The 23,575-nt window shown below is 35.6% G+C and overlaps 2 protein-coding genes across 4 annotated transcripts; one reads left to right on the top strand and one right to left on the bottom strand.

The window, feature by feature from the left end:
- Positions 1-1,565: 1,565 nt before the first annotated feature.
- Positions 1,566-6,106, bottom strand: LOC141813371 (rop guanine nucleotide exchange factor 12-like). Its single transcript, XM_074701332.1, has 7 exons — positions 6,091-6,106; positions 3,176-3,289; positions 2,948-3,102; positions 2,776-2,850; positions 2,436-2,702; positions 2,033-2,368; positions 1,566-1,961 (listed from the first exon to the last, which is right to left on the bottom strand). Coding segments are annotated over exons 1-7 (1,344 nt in total). The 5' UTR covers positions 6,092-6,106.
- LOC141813370 (plant cysteine oxidase 4-like) lies at positions 5,237-13,990 on the top strand. 3 transcript variants are annotated; one of them, XR_012600395.1, is made up of 7 exons: positions 5,237-5,347; positions 6,163-6,382; positions 8,673-8,833; positions 9,006-9,153; positions 13,030-13,230; positions 13,329-13,507; positions 13,646-13,990. XR_012600395.1 is itself a non-coding variant. In XM_074701331.1 (6 exons), the coding sequence occupies exons 2-6, from the start codon at positions 6,283-6,285 to the stop codon at positions 13,442-13,444; spliced, it is 717 nt and encodes a 238-aa protein (XP_074557432.1). In that variant the 5' UTR covers positions 5,237-5,347; positions 6,163-6,282; the 3' UTR covers positions 13,445-13,990. The 3 variants fall into 3 exon arrangements, 2 of the variants coding, with proteins under 2 accessions (XP_074557432.1, XP_074557431.1); XM_074701331.1 differs by having other exon boundaries at positions 13,030-13,221; positions 13,329-13,990; XM_074701330.1 differs by having other exon boundaries at positions 13,329-13,990.
- Positions 13,991-23,575: the final 9,585 nt, after the last annotated feature.

The following is a 23,575-nucleotide window of genomic DNA, read 5'->3' as shown; positions in this document are numbered from 1 at the left end:
CAGCACACCGATCGCAGATCCTTCCTCTCCCTTTAATAGGTAGAGGAAGCAACCTCCACGGAGTGCACAACGTGCACTTCGTGGAGCGGAGGCGTGGTGGTAGTGGGCGGTTACGGAAACCGCTGATGAGCAGTTACGGAAACCGCCAACAGATGGCATGCAATCAGTGATGGCTGGGTGTGACTCAAGTAGCTTGCCCATATTGCCATCGGGATTCTCTATTCTTCCTGATGGGTTCGAGACTAGGCCTCTTGTGATCACATCTAGGCCAGAAGAGAGGGCAACTGAAGGAGGATCACTGCTAACTCTAGCATTCCAATTCTTGCCAATTCGTCACCTTCAGCGAAGCTACCAACGGAATCAATGGAGCCTGTAAATGCACTCGTTTCGTGTACAATGCAAAATATAAAGAAAGCCTTTCAATGTGAGGATGGGTAGTCAATGCAGTGTGCGTATCAGTTAACTTGTGACCATTATTCTGTAAAGCAGACAAGTAGAGGGAAGCAGACGTGTAAGGCATCATTGTTAACACATAAAGGGTGGTATAATCATGCAACTTCTTACTTAGTTTCAAACATGAACTGTAGAATCTGAACTGGAAGAAACCAAACTGCAGGGGTTATGTCAAAAAGCATAACAGATGCAGCAAGGGATTCCTATTCCAATGAGTTTCTAGTAAAGCATTTATGTGTATCATTTGGGTATGACAATGTCGTATGATGCCTAAAAATGGGTTTCCTTTTCTACTATGAGATTGAGGAAGACGATAAGTAGAAATATATCATCCAAAGGAAGCTCCATTCGGCAAGAAAGTAGTACTATCTGGGTGAAAAATCAGAAGATACAACCAAACCAACCCACGACAAGACCAATGCTTGGAGGAAAAGGTGCAAATTTTAATTTTGGAACAACATCGAAAGAAAATACGAGAATCATAGCTTTGTTATTAGATCATGGTGAGAATCACTAAATTGTCTAGCAAATTGAGGATGCAGAAGGAAACAGAAAGGGGGCGGGGGAGATTAATCGGCAACCAATACAGAGGAAGATTTCCCTCATGCCTCTCAAAAATCCTCTACGACACCGTGTCATCGCCGGCAGAAGAAACCGCACGCTCATCGTCTCCGGCTCCACCATCGCCGACGTAGGAGAGACTGCGCCCAAATCACCCTTCCACAGACGGCGACTGCTGCCGAAGCCCGAACCCTACATTTAAAATTGGATCTTCCTATCCGGATCCGGATCCTAGTTAAACGGGTACCCAATTTCTGACCTACAATTGCTTGCAAACCAGGAGAGCGTACGTTAGCAGCGAAGCCGGAGAAGACGGCAGCGGCGACGACCTCAATCGCCTCCACGGCGACCGCCGGCGAAAATTATGTACATGTGCCAAAATCTATATATATTTTGTTTAAATTGTATCTTTTTTCCTTCATCAACATCACTGTTATCATTACATCAATGTCTGTTTAGTTTTGTAGAAAATTATGTACATGTTCATCTTTGATCATGTCACTGCTTCAGCCATCTTTCAAGGGTTTGTTCAAGGCAAGATTTTGAGCAGCTTAAGCGTCCCAGTTCACTAGCTTATCGAGGTAGTAGTATCTCTTGTTAGGCGCAACTTTTGGAGATTTCTTTCCCGATTTCGCACCGTCTAGCCCTGGGGCATTGTCCACGGTACCTGAGTCTTCGTTGCTTTCCTGAGCATCTTGATCCATCTGCCAATCCATGAAATCTGAGAGTGTCATGGAATCATTGGATGCAAGTTTCTGAAATTGAATAACTTCCTCTGCTTTAACTGGCTCTGGTTCTATTTTTGGCGACTTTCTCTTTACGTCTTCCTCGGGTGGGTTTCGAGCAAGATTATCTGCGCGGAGAACATCTTCTATCCGCGATATTACAGTGAAAGCTAAACTTTCTAGAACCCTTGAGTAGCTTTCCAGGATAGCTAATCCGACATCCTAGAACATGTTTAACAATCTTAGGAGGTCAATATTGGATCTTTATCAGTGACAAAGTAGATCATTTATACCTTATTGAGCTCGATTTTGCTTATGTCGAGTGCTGATTGAGGGATGCCAGGGAACCTGTGCTTGAGAATGAGCAAGATAGTCTCTGCTCTATCTTCGAATTGCTCCCGCTTACCCTGACTAACACCTGAAACCCCTGCAACTGTAACCCATGATGATTTGACATCCTTGTTGTTCATCTTCCTCTTCCAAATGACCACCGACGCTTCGATACGGTTTTTGAGGTCTAAAATTTTGTGCTCGGTGGACAAATCTAGGGTTTCGAGAAATGCATCTGCATCAAATCCTTCATCTGTGATAACTTTGTAGAGTGAATCTCCAAGGCTTGACCTTCCATTCTATAGCGAAACAAAAAAGGTGAAAAGAATTACTATAAACCTTGAAATAAAGGAATTGAAATGCTACCTTAGGAAGGTTTTCGATGTAGTCTTCTGGAATGTCCATTTCAATTAGAACATTAGCGTTTATAGCCATTGCAGCTTTGAGCACTTGGCTAACAAGCTCTTTCTGATGTTGAATCCATTTCCTGGATTCCTCCGGCAACCCGTTTTCTGGGACTTTCACCGTCGGGAGCCACCACTTATCGTCTGCCCTCTTCCCCTTCTCAGAATCCTTAGCATCCCTCGACAGATACCAGAACTCCTTTTGGTCCTTGAAATTGTCAAGGTACCCCTGTATCATCAAGGCGAAGTGTTAGAATCTCCTCCTCTGCAACTAGTCGGAAATCTTTTCTCGTTGTTCTTACGATGAGCATTGCGTCGAGCTTTCGCAGAGCCGGAATGTTCATGCGAAGATCTTTCCTTTGCTGAGTTGTCATTATCTGTAAACAACATATATCATATGCAAAACACAAAGACTTCAATTTTCATCTGCATTGGTGTTCTTGGATGTTGCTAAAACAACTAGAGGACACTTACCTCCATGGTTCTTCCATCCTCCAATGTTTGTTGGGAGGCGACAAATTCGACAATGTAATCAGTGACCGATAAGAGCCAATCGATTTCTTTTCTCCACCTCGCCTTCCTTTCCGCCGACATGGGTTCTAATCGATATTGCTCTCCCCAAACAGAAGCTGAATGAAGTAGGAGATCAATAAGTAGAGATTTTGTTAGAAAGGAGGTTTAGAATTTTAATAGATGTTGAACCTGCAAGATTGGTGATGGCATTTGAGAGAGCCAAAGCTGAGGGGACTCCAGTGCCTCTCCCTGACATATCTTCCCCAAGCAACAGCTTAGCAAATTTCTCCTTCAACATCTCCACATCTGACCAAAATTAAAATTCAATAGAAGAAATCCCATTGAAAATTTATCTGGCGGCGTCTCACCTCCAGGTTTCGCTAATCTTGATTTGGTTTCAATCTGTTGTCCTTCAGAGGAGTTATTGGGCGGCACCTCGCCCTCCGCCGACGACAACAATTGTTCACCTTCCGCCATGCTTTTAAGATCGGGACTCTATGCTCGGCACCTTGAGTTCTCAAAGATGATGCCTGCTCGCTTCTTCTTCAATATGCATGGTTCAATATAATCCATTGCAGCTAGCTAGCTTCGACACCAAGTGAGATTGTAGATTGTTCTTCGATGAAGATGATGATGATGTTTTAGATTGTAGATTGTGGTTTAACCAACGGAAGCAAAGATTAATTAAAGGGGATGGAATGGATTGGTTGAAGAGAGGTGGAGCGCATGTCTTTGGAGGTGGGGAAGAAAGGTTATGAAAAGGAGAGAGAGGAGGATTGAATAGGAGAATTTAAAAGAAGAGATTTAAGATTAGGAGATGAGTTGTTGATATGAAGTGGATGGTTTAATTTTATGGTGGAAGAGATTTTAGGGTAAAATATGGCCCGGGAAACATGGAGGATCGTTAAGGAATGAAAAGGGCAAAAGGTTAAAGTTTTTTTTTTATTTGAAAAAAAATGTGGGGTGTTTTAAAAAAAAATAATTTAAACAATTTATGTACATTAATTCAAAGTATATTGAGTTAATGCAATGATAGTTAATAAATACATTTAACAAAATATTGTAATTAATACATTGTATTTTTTATTCAAATATTTTAAATCTTATAACACAAAGATAAACAAAATATTTAATGTGTCGTGTCACAAGATAGTTGAATTGGGTGGGGGTTATAACCGGAGGTATAGTTGAGTTGGTTACGACGGAACAGAATTGTTGAAGTAGACAAGAGTCGAATCTCGATAAAGTCGAGGCAATGTCCTCCTCCATCGTGATCAACTACATCTTCTCGATTTACCTTCTTACATATGGTCGTGGGGCTAATCGTGTGGGCCACTAAAGTGGTAGATTCCACCTTTTGTTGAAAAAGGGTGGGGGCTACAAATTAGCACAGTAAGATGGATATAAAAGATAGTTCGTGGGACATGATTGAATTGGTTATATGAACAGACTTACTGAAATGGGCAAGGGTTGAATCTCGACGAAGACGAGACAATATCCTCTCCTATAGTGGTTAATTGTAGAATTTACCTTCTTAAGATGATTGTAAAATCGATCATGTGAGTCCGTCGGATTCGAAGGGTATGAAAGATAGTCAATTTTAATCATTCCTTTTTTATTTTTATTAAAGCACTTAAAAATTCCATTAGAAATAAATATTTTAGGCGAAGCAAAAAAAAACCCTATTTTCATTATCATTAAAAAGAAGTCTCTCTATTTTTTTTTAAAAAAAATCAAAAAATAACAATCAATTTTTTTAAACATCCTTATTAAAGAAACTATAGTTATAATTGCTGTAATGTATAACCACTAAAATTTAACTATTATAATATGTTAAAATAAGTTTATTTTTTCTTAATTAGTCAAAATTATTATATTAAAATATTTTTTATCAACTTAATTAAAATTTATTTTAACTTTTTTATACGTTACGTTGTAATTTTAATTATACTGAAGCATTTATTATATTATAAAAGATGTGACTTACGACAACGTTAAAATAGGTATTTATTGGGGAATATGACAGGTGACCTTTTTATTAAAAAAAACGGGCATTAATAAAAAACACTTTTTCAATTTTACCTTTTTATTTTAAGAATTTCATTTTGCCCATTAGAGTTTCAAAAGCATTGAAACTGTAAGGACTAAGGTGAAGATATGCAATCTATAAGGGTCGAAATGATTTTTCTTTGGTTGGTTAATTATTGGCCATTTCGATTTAACTAGGACGCACTCAAAGGGCGTCGGTCTCTCCGTTCGCTCGATCTTTCGATCGCTCAGATCGCCCGCCGGGAGAGCCGCGGTTAAACCCTAGTCGCGAGGGAAGAGCCACCAACCCTGTGGATTCCAGTTTCAATCTGTGTTACGCTCTATCTATTCCTACTGATTAGATTCCTTGATTTATTTATTTTTTTGGGTGGCTGCCGGTGAATTGCGAGTAGTTGTTTGTGTTTTTCTTACGTTCTTCTGATGTATTTGGTTTGGGATTGCTACGAAGTTATCTAGTTTTTATACTCCGACTAGTTGGGTTTCTGCAACAGTGGGAAATCATACTGTTTTAGGGTTGGAATGGTAGGGTTGTTCTGTGCAGGATTTTGATTGCCTTGTCATCCTCTTCTCGTTCGCCTTCTTCTTTTGCGCTTAGTGTTCAAGGTGTTTTTTTGCACAATGGCGGACCTTTTAGAATAAAGAAGAGAGTGCTTTTCATTTTCTTAAAGGGAATATATGGCGCAGATAGACACCAGTCCGTGGCCTTTTCAAAGCCTGATGGGATAATCGAGCTAAATGAAGTTTCTGTTTTCTCTTCAATTTTGGTAGAATCATTCAAATTCTCTTTGCTTCTTTTCTGAGGTACAGGACGTTTATACTTTAACGGTAGGAATAAGAAATGTGAATGAAGCGATCGCAAAATGTAATTTTATTTTGTTTCTTTCAGTTTCATATACGATACTCAGTATGCCTAGACATAAATTAGATTTCGATTTTTTGTAGGTCCTGTGACAGACCTGACTTGGGCTTTTCAGAAATTTGGATATTTGTGCAATTTGTTAAGAGAATTTCTTCTTCAATTTCGTATTTCTGAAAAAAAAAGCAATGGATGTAGATAGCTGCTTTTATAAACAAAATGTGCTCTTGTATATTGCATTGAAGTGAAACATTGTTGTTCATGACTACAGGGCTGATGCTATTTGATACCTCTTGATCAAGGGTGGGTGACCTCAAATCTCTGATTGATACATTGTAAGGGTTGAAGCCTTTGTCAGTTGATCTATTGTCTAGTTAACCCTTCCTGAAGTATGCCTCGCGTGAAAAAGCTATATGAGGTCTGTAAAGCATCATTCTCTAATAGTGGGCCCATATCTGTTGAAGCTCTTGAAAATGTACACTCTTCTTTAGGTGAGAAACACACCTTTTCTCTACTTACCTGTCTTTCTTACATCCTTTTATCTCAGTCTTTGGCTGAAAGTACTATGTTAATTTGAATTTCATTGTTAGAGGCTGTCTACCCTGCCCATGAATCTTTGTCCTTTTTTATGCCATGTTTTCTTGTAAAAGAAGAATTGAAAATGGCTATCATAGCACCTCCAAAATCATATTTTACAATGACACATTGAATATAGAATGAACCATGCACATCCAATCGCGTCAAAGGAGACTGTTAGAGTAATTGATGAAATTAGTACACTGGTTTGATTCTGTTATAAAAATGAAACTTAGTGTTTTAGCAAGTATGATAACTAGACCGGATGTAGGATGCTTCTTTTACCAAATGATTGCTCCATTGTTTAATGAGATTAAATGTGTAAAATTGAGCTTTCAATTTGTTATCCAGCATTTCTTTCAAATTTCTTCTTTTACCTCTCATTGTCATAGTTAGGGATTCAATGTCTCTGGATTGTAAAGGCACATAATGCTTTTATTATTTTATGCACACATAAAATTATCTCATATTCTGTTTCCTATGTACCAATTGACATGATATGATTATTATGGAGGGACAGCATGATCTGCTTGAGTTTTTTTAATCATTGATGGATTTAGGAGCTGATAACATGCAAGTTAATCTTATCAAGGGGTAGTTTCTGGTCTATCATCACAGAAAGAGAAACTGAGAAAGTCAGTTCTGCACAGGTGGCTATTCAATAATTCCTTGTGAAATTTGGAAAGACTTTTTATCATTATCTAATAGCTGAATACTGAAATGTTGTTGCATATATTTCTCATACAGGTTTTATGAGTTTGATTTCCATTTTAAGTTTTAAACTGTTTTCTATTGTTTGAATGTGGTATCAATATATGAGAATGCATGTGCAGCTAATATCACTCATTCAATGGGAGTTTTAGGTAAATAAATCACAATAGTTAGCACGCTACAGGGCGCTGACAGTCAAAATGACAAATATTGCTTGGTATACATCTGTACTTTAAACCAAAGCGCCATCAACTTGTCACACACCTATGAACAATCTTGTATTTAAGCTAATGATGGCCCCCCTCTCTTTTCTTTTTATGTAAAATTTCAGAGTTATGTTTGTTCTCTCCTTGTGCTAATCTTTTTTGAGTATCTTTTTCAGTGTTCTTGTTTACATGACAATATCCTCGTTCGAGTATCTTTTTTTTTCTTTCATATTTTGTGTAAAAAAAAATCTGAAAATGCCCCAATTTGAAATAAGAAAATCCCTATCTTTCTCTGTATTTGCTTTTGAGAGTATTGCTAATGGATATACAGGTGCTCAATAGCTTCCAATGATTTCATTTTCATTACTTTGAAATACACTGTTTTATCTATTATGCATAACAGTCTAGGATTCATCTTTTATCCTTTTATGCTTATTTTGTTTCAATAAACTAATCTTCCTGCCACTTTCTTCTGGTTGACTTTGCGCTTTAGCACTTGCATTATCCTTGTATGATTTGTCTGCTATCCATTGACCTTTCACTTTAAAGTATAAGGTGACAAAATATTTACATATTCAGTGATCTAACCATTTGATTGCTGTCTAGCAATCTTTGCAAAGCCGTCAATCAAAATATTCATACATATGATGTGAAACACTCCTTGGTATTCTTCATGTTGCTGATGCTTTGATTATTCCAACATTTTGCATGAATAAGAATTCATCCTTCTCTTGCATGCACTTTTTCCATCGGTAAATGTGGATTCTTGCCATTCAACAAGGTCTAGTTGTTGATTCTTAGTCTTTAAAGGTCTTGAAAACTTCATGAATGGATGTGATTATTGCTTGATATACTAGTTAGGTTTTATTATTCTTTCCAATTATAAGAAAATTTGCATCTTTACTTTGTTGAATATTTTTTTCTTGGTAAGTTTGGCTAAATTTGGCAATGATAATCACATGGATTGATTAGAAGGATCTCTCTGATAATTAACCAGAAACTGAAGATTATTTAATGTGGTTTGCAAAGAAGTGACAAAAACGAAAGATTTGATGCCTCTTAGCATATCTTTTGGCAGTATACAAAAAGGCAGGGGGTCTCTTTTTTATCCAGTAGGTGTTTGGATGTAAGTGTATGTGTGGGAAAGAGATTCCTACCAAGTTATACTTTCCAGGATCATCAATTTAATTCATGGCTTCTTTCCTTGTAATGAGTCTTGCATTTTCCTTGTAATGAGTGTTGCATTTTCAACTTGAGTTCTTTCAACCTCTCACTTTTACTATTTCAGATGATATTAAACCTTCTGATGTGGGACTTGAAAAGGAGGCTCAGATAGCACGAGGGTGGAAAGGCGCCATGAATTCTAATGGACGAAGAGGGCATAGTGGAAGTAATCAGTGTCCATCTCCTATCAAATATCTGCATGTGCATGAGTGTGAAAACTTTTCTGTAAGTATTTAATCCTTTGCCATGGTAGGTGTATGAGTTACTTGATTTGCGGGTGCATCATTCCTGCAGCTTTCTAACCCATTCTAATTATTTGTCTATTATCTTGAACAAATGAAGTTAAGATCTATTGAAGAACGAATTATATCTTGATTCTTTTCTAATTATGGTGCAGATTGGGATCTTCTGCATGCCACCTTCATCTGTTATTCCACTTCATAACCATCCAGGAATGACAGTGCTGAGCAAGCTTCTTTATGGGACAATGCTCATCAAATCATTTGACTGGGTTGATACTGAGGAACCCATTGATCCATCTGAAGGTTTGTGCCACTTATTTTGTAAATAGTTTCTTGTTAGTTATGTAGATAAGTCAATTATATTCCTCTTGCTTGACAAGTTTTCTCTTCACCAGATTCATGTTTTTCTTGGGGGGATGCTTTCCAATGGATGTAATTATTTTCTTGAATAGTCAGTTATCTTCTGAAATATTTGGTATTAGTAAATCCTAAAAAGTCTTAATATTCTTACTAAAATCACTTATGCCAAATTCACTATAAGAAATGTCAACTTACTGGAATGAAAGAGAAACTGAGTTGGACAAAAGCTGGCAACTACTTAGAAGTCACATTCTTTTAAGAATGCATATTGCTTTGACAGGAACTGGATATAGGCCTTAGATTGACAAAAAGGAGATGAAATAGAGATCTGAGATACCAGTTTGAACAACTGGAAAGAGAAACGGATGGTTCTATGCTTGAATAAGATGTATTTATACCAACTAGAAAATCAAAAATCATTTTAGTAAGACATTGTGGCATTGCTGCATTTTTTTGTTCCACAAGAGATAAAGGGTTAGCTTTTGGAGTAATCTACTATTTGTCTTTCTCAAATATACTCACTGAAGACCTGATGGAGATTGAAAATGATTTTGCCCCATACAAGGAGAAAAAGATGAAAACGAGATGAGGCAGTGTTTGATTAGACCAGTTGTACATCTTGTGCTTTCTCAATCTAAGCAATGTGTCAAATCAGCTAGTTCACTACTTAATTCAGAATAGTAGAAAATTTGTGAATTCTACTCAGCATGCAAGTTCTAGTGAGTAGTCACAACCAAGAACACCATAGCACTGATTTCTAGAGGTTCAATAATGGCTACATGATCTAGTTCACCACTGAATTGAGGATAGTAGTCAATATGTGAATTCTATTCAATAGTGAGCTAGTTTATTAGATATGATCATGTTAACATGCAAACAATAACAAGTAGACACCAAGTACACAAGCAATATAGTATTCAATTTATAGAGGTTTGGCCATCGCTCATCCTTAGCATGCTCCCTATCTCTGATTTTACACAATAAAAATTTATTATTCTTGAGGTTATAATTACATAAATTGGCCCCCGAGCTTTGTTGTATTATTGTTGACCAATCAATATCACCCCCATGGTCAACCGCACTTGACAATACTCTGTTTTTTAGGCTCTTGATTTGAGTTGATCATCCAAACAATTCCCTCATTGGTGAGATTCATTGTCTCCTGATTCGCAATAAACTTATACTTGTCTCTTCATAAAAAACATACACATCATCATCATCATTGTTCTGTGCTTGTCCCAACTATTTTGGCTCGAGTACATGAATTTTATCCCTTTATTGAGCCATATGTAAGGCAGTATTACTATTAATATTCAAACTAAGTAAATTATGACTATATTGCAGCTTCCACTATAAAAGCTGTAACTTTTTTTATATATTGAATTTATCAATTGTCTTTGAACATGTCCATACCATCTTAACCTATTTTCCTCATTTTCTAATTTATTCAAGCTTCACCTGATTGTTCTTTATTATTATTTTTATTATTATTAATATTTCTCATTTCTAGTAAGTCTACACATCCATCCTAGCATTCACATCTGCTATATCTAACTTTATGTGGTTTTGTCTTCTTTTAACCTATTTTTTGTCCTATCAATTATATACTCATCAATTCCCCTTTTTGTTAGATTGTAGATCTAGGACTCCAAAACTGATTTGATGCTCATCCATCTTAACTATTCTATCAATTATTTTCTTATACTGAGATTACACATCATGTATTCAGGCTTTTCTAGTTATCTTAAAACGTTTATTTTCAAAAGTTTGTCTACCTCAAGCTTTGAATTTAATATAATTACACTCTTATCAATTAACACAATATCGTATAACGAACACCAAAGAATGTGTATATTTTGAATATGATTGGTTAGTTCATATATTAAAGAGATAGCGATAGAGCTGATCTTTAATGAACAACATAATCATAAGAGACATACACTAGTAATAAAAAAACAAAAAAAAATGTACAGAGCTTAAGAATGCTCATTTAGTAGAAAACTTATTTTGATTCTCATAGTGTGCTTGACCATCAAACCATAGATTCTTGAGAGAGATTCAAGGAAACTGGAACTTACAGCTAGAAGTATATGATCTCTCTGAGTACAAATGTTTGACTTACAAAGAAAAAGATTATATCATTGGAGCTTAAGACAATGTAAAGAAAGATATTTAGGTAACCATTTTAGGTTGGTTTGGGTCCTTATACTTGTGTACAGAAGAGCTGCAGTTGAAATGTAGTGTTGGGTTAAACAATAGATAAAATCCAAGGAAAAATCTTAGGTAGTGGGTTTATCAACTGCTTGAAAGTTGGCTCAATAATGTGCAGGTTTTAGGTTATTTAAACATTAATTAGTTAGAAAAAGGCCTATTAATATTTTCTAAGGTTATCTAAATGATTGTAGGATATGCTACAGGTTAGAGTTGGTTGAATTATAATAATCAGGCACATCACATTATTTCAACTCCTAAACCACTAGTTTTTTTATCTTCTTTATCTTTAATTCCATTGTTTTCTTCGAGCTTATCTGTTGACTATCTAATTATCTTTTTCCTTGTATTTCTGATTCATGTTACATATTTTGCACTTTTGCCCAATGAAATTCAAATAAAAATATTATCATCAAGGCATGAGAATATCAAGACAACGGTTTTAAACCTTAGGCCAAAAAAGTTGCACTGAGGAAGTAATTTGACTATACATAAGCAAATATTCATCTTCTGAGATAATCAGGTTGGAACTGAAGAATAGAAAGTTTCACTGTAAAGAAATATCCTGTATTCTTCTACTTTCCCTACATTCTCACCTATCATAAGAAAAACTCTTCCAGGCAAACATACATTGAAATGCTTCTAGCAGTAAATAGACATTATGCTTATATTTATAAGGGTTATACTAAAGGGAGCAAGATGACCTTTTTGTGCTTTTCTTCATAAATTTCCAAGGATCTCCAATTCAACATAGATTCAGTCTATTTTGGTGAATCAAAAGAAGAAGAAAAAATATTCTTCTACTGCTGACCATAAATTGATTCCTTGTGGTAGGGTGACTTAGTTCCATGAGGGAGGATGATTTTTGTATCGTGTGCAATGCAGACAGAATATTCCTATGCAATATAAGAGTGAGATTTTCAACATAGATTGCTCATGTCATTGTGAAGATCACTCCAATTTGTTGTTAGAATAGACCCTACGAAAAGTGTCCGACTTAGAAGTCATGTTTGTGCTGAGGTTTATTACTAAAGACTTTTTGTGAGTGGTTCTGAACTTGGACTATATCTTTACCTTCTTATTTCATTGGTAGCCAATTTGAGATTATTGAAGAGTATATTGAAGAAATGACATCAAACTTTTGTGCATCTATCTTCTAAGAGTTGATTGTCGAAGTAGCTCATTCTAGGATTGTACATGCACTGTAACCATTTTTTTATTGTCAATGATCAATATAGAGGAAACATGAGATAGGTACCTTGGTCTCCAATATGACTAAAACTTATCATTTCCCATTTTCATCTGAGCGATCCCTATGATCTTTCCAGCTATCCGAAAGGTTTATCTGTTGCTTAAAATAACTAGGATTCATTTGGGAGGTTATCAAGCATGAGCAAACTACTTGGCCTTTTAACTTCCATTGGGTTACTTGAGAAGTGTTCTTGGAGATTCTTTCAAAATTTTCAGGTTAAGTAGGATTCATGAATTGTTTGCATTTATAGTTCCACAGTATGATAATATCCATCACAGTAGAGCACAATTTCTTTTTTAGTTAGAGGCCTTAATTTTGATTGAGAAGTAAATGTAGATGATCTTAATATCTTTCAGCTCGACCAGCAAAGCTCATTAGAGATAGCCAGATGACCGCGCCCTGTGGCACAACCATTCTCTACCCTACAAGTGGTGGCAACATTCATTCTTTTAAAGCAATAACACCCTGCGCTCTCTTTGATGTTCTATCACCCCCATACTCATCAAATGATGGACGTGATTGCACTTATTTCAAGAAGTCAAGAAAAAGTTCGTCTGGTACAAATTTTTTATGAATTAATACATACTTGCATCATTGGTAGTCCACAATAATTCGAGATCTCATCACATGCATGTTTTATTTGAATTTCTTGAAGGTGTTTTGCCTAGTGGAATGGATGCTTCAGAAGTGGCTTGGTTGGAAGAGTGTCAACCACCTGAAAGCTTTGTCGTCCAAAGAGGGCCATACAGGGGTCAAATCGTTAAAAATTAATGATTTCCCATTTACTGTATTATATTCTGTTCGAGTAGCTCTTTTAACACAAGGACAGCATCGGTTTGATATCTTTATACCTGCAGAAATATGATTTTTCCCAAAAAAAATACTATGACCTTTCAGCATCTTGGTAGTCAGGAAGCTTCTTATACATCACATATAGATATCTGATAACATTTTTCTTGTTTCTTTGTTTAGTCGAAGAATGGAAGGTCTAGGAAGGAATTTAGTGGGCGATTGCAAAACTAATTCATCCATGCACCATCATTGAAGACATTGTTGATTTGATCTGTTTCAGGTGACATGATCTAATCTTCTTCTGATACGTTTAGTACTTTGATCAGGTTGTTTGCCTATCGCACTAATAGCGAACAAGATTTTGGATATGATATGGTTAAATCCTGGTAGTGACTCAACTTATTTGAGAGTTTGAAGTTAAATGTTGGAGGGTTCAGATAGATTTGGCTGTTTGATGAATAAATATTTTGATTACTTCTTTTTCGCGGTTCTAATATACAGACTTTTGCAGTGTTTATTCTTTCATTATCTCAGTGGAACCGGATTGCTCTTTGGCTTCTCTTTAATTGATTTGAACTGATCCGGTCAAGTTTAGTGTGGGGTTAATGGATCAATTGATCATAATCTATGGGATTTTAAATCTACCATAATGTTTATAGTTTTTGAATTTAGCACAACCTTTTAGAAGCTATGAAATGATAAATTCCAGTCAGTCTTATGGACTCAATCCCTGGGGTGATCGGTTCAGTTCCACGGAAGTTTTCCACCGACCACCAGGGTAAATCGGGAAGCACATACGGCAGCCAATCCAGATGCCTAGCATCCTTTGATTGCGTTTCCCATTTAGAAGAAAATTTTTACAAATACGTCGTACCTGGGGATCGAACCACGGGTCTTTGGGTCACAATCCGGATGTCCTACCGTTGTACCATTGCTTCAGGGACACCTTTTATAAGCTATCATCTGTTTGCATGTGGGTGGCAGTCTGTTATTAAGTTGGTGATGTTACTAACACCGGTCGATTTATTTACATGATAAGAACAGTTTATCATAGAAGTTATAGGTTTCTATTTTTCGACTAATTTTTTTTGTAATTTCAAACTTGGTTATAAAGGAGATAGTTAAAAGATGTGGGAATTAAGGTTCATGGTAAAAAATATATATATATTGGCAATTACTTGTGTTAAAGTTTCTCATAATTATGGACTAGTTTTTGAATAAATTATTAAATCTATTATTTACTTTAAAATTTTACGATAAATATAAATCTATAGCTACGTTAAAAATCTGATTCACATTTGTTAAGTCTAATCATTAAATTATACACTTAAATATGAAACCGCTATTAAGTGTTTACATGTTAGTACGTCTGCTTATCAAATTAAACACTTCATTAGGGTTGTAAACTTGTTATGTTGAATTAAGTTTTGTGGTATTTAAATTTATTTGATTAGATAATTGATTAAAGTTAAAGTTTAAAATGAACAAAGTAGTTCAAATAATTATTCAAGTTTGATTTATTTTTATTTTATGAATTTGATTTTTAATTTGATTTGAATTTAAATGTTATTAAATTCTCAATTAAAGTTTATTTAATTATTTAAAAATTATGTATTTTAAATTTATTTGATTGATTATTCAATTTAATAATATAAATTTATTTATTTATTTAAAATTTATTTATTTATTTATTATATTGTTAAGAATTTATTAATAAATATGATTTATAAATATTGTTTATGAATATTATTTACGGATATTATTCATAAATATTATTTATAGATATTAATAAATTGAATATATATATATATATATATATATATATAAATTTATTTTTATAATAATGAATTATTTAAATTTATTTATTTAATTAATTATATATATATATTAAATAAATATAAATAAATTTTTATTAAATTGAATATCAAATTTATGTATGAATATTCAATTTATTTACTGTTATGCACTTCAGTCCTTTTAATGAAATTAATTAATTAACTATATCGAAACAAATACTTATAAATCCTAAGTGTTCACAAATCGTCGCATAAAATTAGGATTAGCAATTTGCCTTATTAATTGATAGGAATAAACTTATCCGAAACAATTTAAATATGCTAAATTTAACGTGTTGACTTGTATGGTGTAGTTAAATCAATAAATCATTGCATCATGACGGAATGAATGAGTCCGTGAGGGTTCTTATTGCAACTGTATCATTCTATTTTTGCTCAATCCACAGGCCATCAGGCAAGCAAAAGAAAAAAAAAAAATCTCTGTGAGGGTTCACATAGATTTTTTTGCTACATTTTATTTTGTGCTACATCTTACAAATGATCTTAAATAGAGAAATTTCTTATGAGAAATTGTGTTCTCCATCTGCCATTCAATCCTTACAAGACAACAAAGGCCTGTTCACCACATAAATGGAAGATACCACAAAAAGATAACCAAAAGAAAGAAAAGCAAATAATGAAACTCGTAATGTAAAGCAACTGCTATTTGGCGATGTTTCTTCTTCATGCTTAGCTCTTCTTCCCGACTATGTCGATGGCCTCCTGGAGCGCTTGGACAAAAGTAGCAACCTTGTAGGTGAAGAACCCAAGCAGAATTGGTATCAGCTCTAAGTGCATAAAGCCATAATCTGGTACTAATACCCTGATTGATACAAGGAGGAAAAAACTTTTGTTAATAAGAAAATATGGCGTGTACAAAAAATCTAAACCGATGGATATCTTATCTAAAAATTCATAGTATTTTGATGATTAATGTAATGTATTTTGGATTTTAGTTGGATATGGATATCTAACTCAAAATACCAAGTAACTCAACCTGCTTCAAATTTAATTATATAAACATTTAAATAACTTAATTAGTCAGCTCAGATTTACCATATTGGTTCAATTTTTCTTATTCTGAAAATTTTGGATCAGACTAAATATTGATCATCTAAATTTTGATCAATAACTTATTTAATTCAACCAATGATCACCCACAACAAGGTGTTCTTTGTGCTCATAAAAGGAAAACTATTTACATGAAAAATTTGCAGAAATAAAAAATTAATGTAGCATATTGAGAAAATACTTTTTGAGGTGCAGGGAACTTACTCGTTCCACCTGTTATACATCATCACTAGTATAACTGGAACCAGTAGCCGCGGTTGTCCAACGGCTCCTCTGCCAACCAGGAAACATTTTGTTAGTGCCCATGGAAAAACAGAAGGGAAATTATTAAAATATTCTCCAAAGTTTAATGTCTCTTAGTACCACAAGGACCCTAAGATTTACAACCTCATGAATAAGCATGATCACATCCTATTTATGGATAGAGATGTAAGAAGTCAACTACTTTCATGTAGAGGGTTCTTAATTTCTCCAGGGAAAAAAATCATATTGATGCTACATACTTCATTATCCCTTTTGCACCATTTGCCATCGAGTCGACCGTATTGCCTAGCATCCGTATGTACGCCAATGAACCAATCAATCCTGCACCAAAGCTGAAGCAACAAAATTGTCAAATTTCCGATCCTAGAAATAAAACTTGCTAGTAAAAATTTTTTAACGTAATTTGAGATATTGCTAGAAATAGTTTCAAAGAGGGGCATAATAAGCTAAGATAGCAAGGATGAAGAAATTAATTACTGAATTATTCAATGTAATTCCACTCGATACTACAATCAAAACCACCTCTTGAGATCCTCATCTGCAAATGGGGATTCTTGCTTGAATTAAAGGCACCCTATCTAAGGGCCCTGAGATTTTGGATTAGATTGAGCTCCCTCTTGAACTTAAATATGAAATTAGAGTCAGCCCCTCACTTCCTAATGTTGTTGAGCTTGCAGAGGCATCTTAAAGATAATAAAAAGTATGAGGTAAAATTCCACTTAATCTCACATCTCTAAATGAAAGTTCTAATAATATGTTTAAATACAAAAAGGTCTCCACCTAAGCGTCCATTTTGGTTTGTCACCCACATCAATGCATGGATTTTAGGTTGAATTAAGCTCTCTCATACTTCTAACACATAAGAGGCATCACAGTGATGGAGATGATTCATGAACAGATGAAAATTGATGATTGTGATGCTGTCTTACCTAACTGCAATTTCAGGAGTGTAGGTAAAATATGCAGATACAACTCCAATTCCACCTATACTGGCGGTAAGGATTTGTAACTTCTGTTTCAACTGCAAGAACAGCACAGCAATACAATGTCTAGAGAAGGTTAACAGATAACTACCACATCAAATAAAAGTGGATCTAATAAAGAATTAAAGAAACACAGTATGCTTAAAATAAGATTTTTATCTTTTATGTATTCCTCTCTAATGAGTTTTACCTTTAGATACTGCTGTCGTGACTGTGCTGCCAATACCTTTGGATCACCTCGATCCCGTTTTGACTCTCGCAAAATAAGTTCCTGCAAAGTTTTAGGATCTTACAAAGTCATATGCTGAAAACAAAAAAGAAATTTTGATGAAAGGGAATGATCTTTTTGTTTTTTTGCAATTTATGACCTTTACATAGTTAAAGTAGAAATCAGTAACATTTATCTTTCGATGGAAGAATAGAAATGGAATATGGGGCCGAGTACACAAGCATGGATAAAACCTACACGTAAAGGCACCCATCATGTAACAGATATGTGAAGGGTGGTGCCTGCATTGGTGCTACACAATTTTGGCAACATCGATCTTAAAGCATTTTTATTAATTTTTTAATGAGGTGGATGTCTTTTTTCATATTTATTATAGCAAATGCCTTCACTTAATTATAGCAGATGCCATCATTCTGGCAAAGGAAAATTTACTAGAATGCTGATGCACTCGTTTAGTTATATCATTCTTTTGATTTAATTATAGTAGGTGCCTTCGTTTAGTTGCAGCAGATGTTTACATTTAGTTGTAGTAGTGCCTCTTTAGTTATAACAACTGTCTTTGTTCAATTATAGCAGATCTTTTTGTTTAGTTATAGCAGCTGTATGGCAAAAAGAATCACAACGCAGGTGCACTCGTTTATAACAAGTGTCTTCATTTATATATAATAGATGTCCTTGTCTTCATTTTGGGGGGGAAAAAACAACCAAGAATGAACCTACTTTTATTTAGTTGTAACAGATGCTTTCATTTATTTCTTTTTAATAAATAGTATTTATGGCATGAAAAATTGTTCCAAGATTTGTGCATGAATGATGCAGATATCCTTCACATTATCATGCATGCAAGGGTACCTTCACATAAATGTTATCCCTTAAACATATATATTATGTCAAGTGTTTAAGCAACCAAATATTTCAACTCATAGGACGATTTACCTCCTTATATTTTTATGTTATAAAGTTTGTTCAATAGAAGGTCGCGTTTGCTCACTTTGGTGTCTGAAGTTCCTTCATGCAACTCAATGAGCTTCTCCCATAAGTCTTTCGTACTTATAAAGGGACCAATCCGGTTGAGCTCTTCCTTTGTGAGACCACATTGGAGTGTTTTGGTTGCTTTAGTGTCAGCCACAATCTTATGCTTTGTAGTTGTGCCCCACTTCTCATAAGGCTGTGAAATGTCATCATTGTCCATTGGAAGTGTGAACCCTATCTGGATCACAATCCACATCTCCACCTGCATTTTGAGGTGGTACTCCATCCTTTCCTTCAAGTAGATGAAGTCTTCGCCTGAGAATAGTGGAGGTCTGGCGGTGATATAGCCTTCTTGATGGGTCATTTATCTTGCATAAAGAAAAATAAAAAAAATGTACCAAGACATGGCCTTGAATTAGTAGTGTAGGAGAAATGAAAAATGAAAAAATTAGAGCGAAAAATTGAATAAGCTCGATTTTAGTGGTGGCACTAAATTCGAGCACCACTTGCTCTGATACCAATTGTAAGATTGAGTTAGAATGCTACAGGGGGGGTGAATAACGCTTTATCATTTTTTCACTCATTAATAAATTTGTGCATAAATCAGAGTATGAAAACATGTAGAAATAGAAAGTGCAGCGAAAAGTAAGAAAAAAGGATACTTTTGTTTACTTAGTGTTGGGATCGTCCCGATGGTAATGCACGTATTTACACATTTTGTAAACGTGCGCAGCAGATATAAAAAAATAATTAATTAATTATCACAGCACATGCATGCATAAACAGGAAACAACAAGTACAAGATATGACTAGAATTTAAAATTTTTGTAAAATAATAACTTATTCTACGCGTGCCTGGCGTATGACACTAAGCGGAAAGGACATCAATTGCGCGGTCCTCGTCAAAGTCCTGCCTCTACTAGTGATCCACACCAAGTGATCATTAGGATAACTTTCAAAGCCTCAAGTTATGTCATGGTCTTCGATACTAGGCGTCGAGCAGTAATGGTCGATACGAGAGAAAACCTTAATATCGGAAACACGCAACAACACACGTCATGATCATTTCTGAGGCTTTCTAACTATCGTCGAGAATGAAATTTCCAGAAAATAGAAAAGGAAAAAACAAGGATTGGAACACTTTTTAGGAAATTGGGAAATCACCGTAGGCACATGGTGTTCTGACGATGAAACCCTAACAGCTACCCAAGATCCCGGAAGTCAAAACTGCTCCGGCTAGAAAAGGGTTCGGTAGTAGCTCCTCCAATGAACTATTTGATGGCAGCAAGGAGGCTGAGCGGAGATGCCAACGGTGGTAGAACCCTAACTCCGGTAGGGCCGTCCGACGGTGGCAGAATAGGGCAGCGGTAGTGATCAAAGGGAAGTGGCAGTGATCAGAGAGGAGAGGAGGGAACTCACCACTAGGGCTTTCTTGTTCTCCGACAGAGACGATCTCCGGTGGTTGGCCGTAGGTGAAAAGCAATTAGCAAAGGGCGTTGGTGGTGGTGAAAAAGAGAGGAGAGGAGGAAAGTGGAAGCTAGGGTTCGCTAGTTCGATCTATCCTTCCCTTGGCCCTCTGCCTCTTTTAACCACGGCCGCCATGATTTCTCAGCACCAGAATCAAAACCGTCAAAGATGCCATCTCGTAGTTCTGGCAGATGCGAGTGCCACGTGAGATGCGGTCTCACGTGTGCATGTGACGAGGCCTAAACCAGGGACAAAGGCGTGGGCTGAACTGGGTGAAGGGGGGCCGAACTGAAAGAAATAAAACCCAAGCTGAACCGAATTGGAATTTTAGGATTTATTGTAGCAAATAGGTACAATTTTGGTTCGATTGGTTCAATGACCAAACAACCTCCAATTTGATCAAAATCAATTTTTTTTTCAATTCATCTATGCAAGACAAAGCTCCTCATCTCTTCTATTTTGTCAAAATAATTTTCATATGAACCAAACCAAGTTAGTTCAATTTAGTTTAACATCGAATTATTTGGTTCCATAACAAAACCACCTTCTATTTGAATCAAATCAGTTTTTCCTTTTATTTGGTACAACCAAACAAATATTCTCTCAAATTGAGAATCAAACTTTCAAACTCATTTTAAGTCCTTCAAACAACTTGTAGTGTGTGTGATCGAATAAGTTCCCGATTATGTTGGTTAGCCGTAATTAACAATTAATTACGGAACGATCATGAGTGACATCTAGTAGTATATCATGATCCCTAATTGATTGAAAAATCAATGATTGATTTTAGAACAATTTCTAAACCTTTCAGCAACTTTAATGAGTGTGTCTCGTTCCTTTCACCATCTTATATCCGCTTGGTTTAAGATATGGTCTATATGTGTCAGTGCCCACAAGGCTGACTACGTCACACCTATCTCAAGCAGCTTTCTTGTCTTGTAGATTCAAGTTACTTGTACATGTATCCAAGAGTGTCATACTCTTGACATGTGATGCTTTAGCCAAAGACTTTCAATAACAATCCTAACAACAGGTCACAGGATATACATCTCTTTTTACAAAGATCAGTGAATCCTCTATGGGTTATTCAATCACCTTCAGGCACTTCGACTTATACCCAATTATCCCGGGTTCACATCTCTTCGGAGATGTTTGCTTAAGATGTTAAAGTATAAGCCTCTAGGACTAAGGTGTCTTGAATACCGCAAGTCAAAGAAGACTCGCACTTAAGCTGCAGTGAGATCCTCATTGACATATGATTTAAATCATATAAAATCTCATGGCAGATCACTTCAATGAACTAATTACCTTTAATCAACATCCACATTTAACTCTCAACATCCAATGTCTCCAGCAAGTGAGAACAGTTGCTTGTCAAACCAAGGAGTTTAAATGTGCTAGTCTCAACAGAATCGATGACGTCCATGCTCACCAATTCATCAACTAGGGATTATTTCAATACATTCATAGTTACACATGTAGAGATACTCGTAAGTTGTGATCCAATTACAAATTCTCTCATGTCATGAATCGTATTGCGGATATTTAGTAAATAAGTTTAAAATCCAATCAAACACATGAAAATATACACTTAATTTATGAATTTTTATTTATTATTAAATAAATTAATAATATAACCATAAGGCAATGACCTTAGGACACCTCTCAAACATAACAGACTCCCACTTGGCCTAAAGTCAATTGCCATGATATCTAATACCATACGACTCTATGTGTTCCTTAAACTTACTTTGAGGTAGAGGTTTTGTCAAAGGATCTGCAAGGTTTCTTTCGGTGGGAATCTTCTCGACTTGTATTTCTCTTCTACTGATGATTTTCTAATCAAATGATAATGTCGAAGGACATGTTTGGATCGATGATGAGACCTAGGTTTCTTTGCTTGTGCAATCGCTCCATTGTTGTCACAGTAAATAGGTAATGTTTCAACAATGGTTGGAACCACATCAAGTTCTGTGATGAACTTTCTGATCCAAACTGCTTCCTTTATTACTTCACAAGTGGCAATGTATTCTGCCTCCGTGGTAGAATCGGCAACAGTGTCTTGTTTGGAACTCTTCCAACTTATTGCACCACCATTTAAAGTGAATATGTACTCAGATTATGACTTAGAGTCATTCTTGTCTGTCTAGAAGCTAGCATCAGTATACCCGTATGTAACCATATCACCATCTCCATATACCAAGAACACATCCTTAGTTCTTCATAAGTACTTAAGAATTTCCTTGATAGCCGCCTAATGATCCATTCCTAGATCTGACTGATATCTACTCGTGACACTCAGAGCAAATGATACGTCAGGCCTTGCACATATCATAACATACAAGATAGATCCTATTACCGAAGCATAGGGAATTTTATTCATGCAAACTCTTTCGTCTTCTGTCCGTGGACACATAGACTTCAAAAGGTGAATCACATGCCTGATGGGTATATAACCTTTCTTGGATTCAAGCATGCCAAATCATTTTAGCACCTTGTCTATATATGTAGATTGCGAAAGATTAAGCAACCTTTTCGATCTATCTCTATAGATCTTAATCCCAAGGATATAGGTCGCTTCTTCCATGTCTTTTATGGAGAACATTTTGGATAACTATAATTTAACTGATTGTAGAATAGGCGCATCGTTTCCTATTAGTAATATGTCATCGACATATAACACCAGGAATACGATCACACGCCTACTAATCTTCTTGTACACATAGGGTTCGTCAGGATTTTGTGAGAAATCAAACTCTTTGATTACTTCATCAAAATGGATATTCCAACTCCTAGATGCTTGCTTCAATCCATAAATGGATCGTTGAAGCTTGCATACTTTATTTTTGTCAATGGACACGAAACCTTTGGGTTGTATCATATACATATCCTTAGATAGATTCCCGTTAAGGAAAGTTGTTTTCACATCCATCTGTCATACCTTATAGTCATAATGAACAACTATGGCAAGGAGTATCCGAATGGATTTAAGCATAACTACTGGTGAAAATTTTTTGTTATAGTTAATTCCTTGCTTCTGACAATATCCTTTTGTCACTAATCTAACTTTATAAGTAATCACGTTACTATCCATGTCAGTTTTCTTCTTGAAAACCCATTTACACCCAATGGGCTTAATGCCCTCAGGTGGGTCTACCAAGTTTCAAACTTGATTTTCATACATAGAATCAATTTTTGATTTCATAGCTATTAACCACTTATCCCTTTCTGAACTTTTCAAAACTTCATCATAATCAGTAGATTTCTCATCTTCAATGAGTAATACGTC

Source organism: Curcuma longa, chromosome 20 (genome assembly GCF_044706935.1).
Source record: "Curcuma longa cultivar G26 ecotype Majalengka, Jawa Barat chromosome 20, ITB_CL_G26_1.1, whole genome shotgun sequence".
NCBI classification, from domain to species: domain Eukaryota; kingdom Viridiplantae; phylum Streptophyta; class Magnoliopsida; order Zingiberales; family Zingiberaceae; genus Curcuma; species Curcuma longa.
This window is presented reverse-complemented; position numbering and strand designations above follow the sequence as displayed.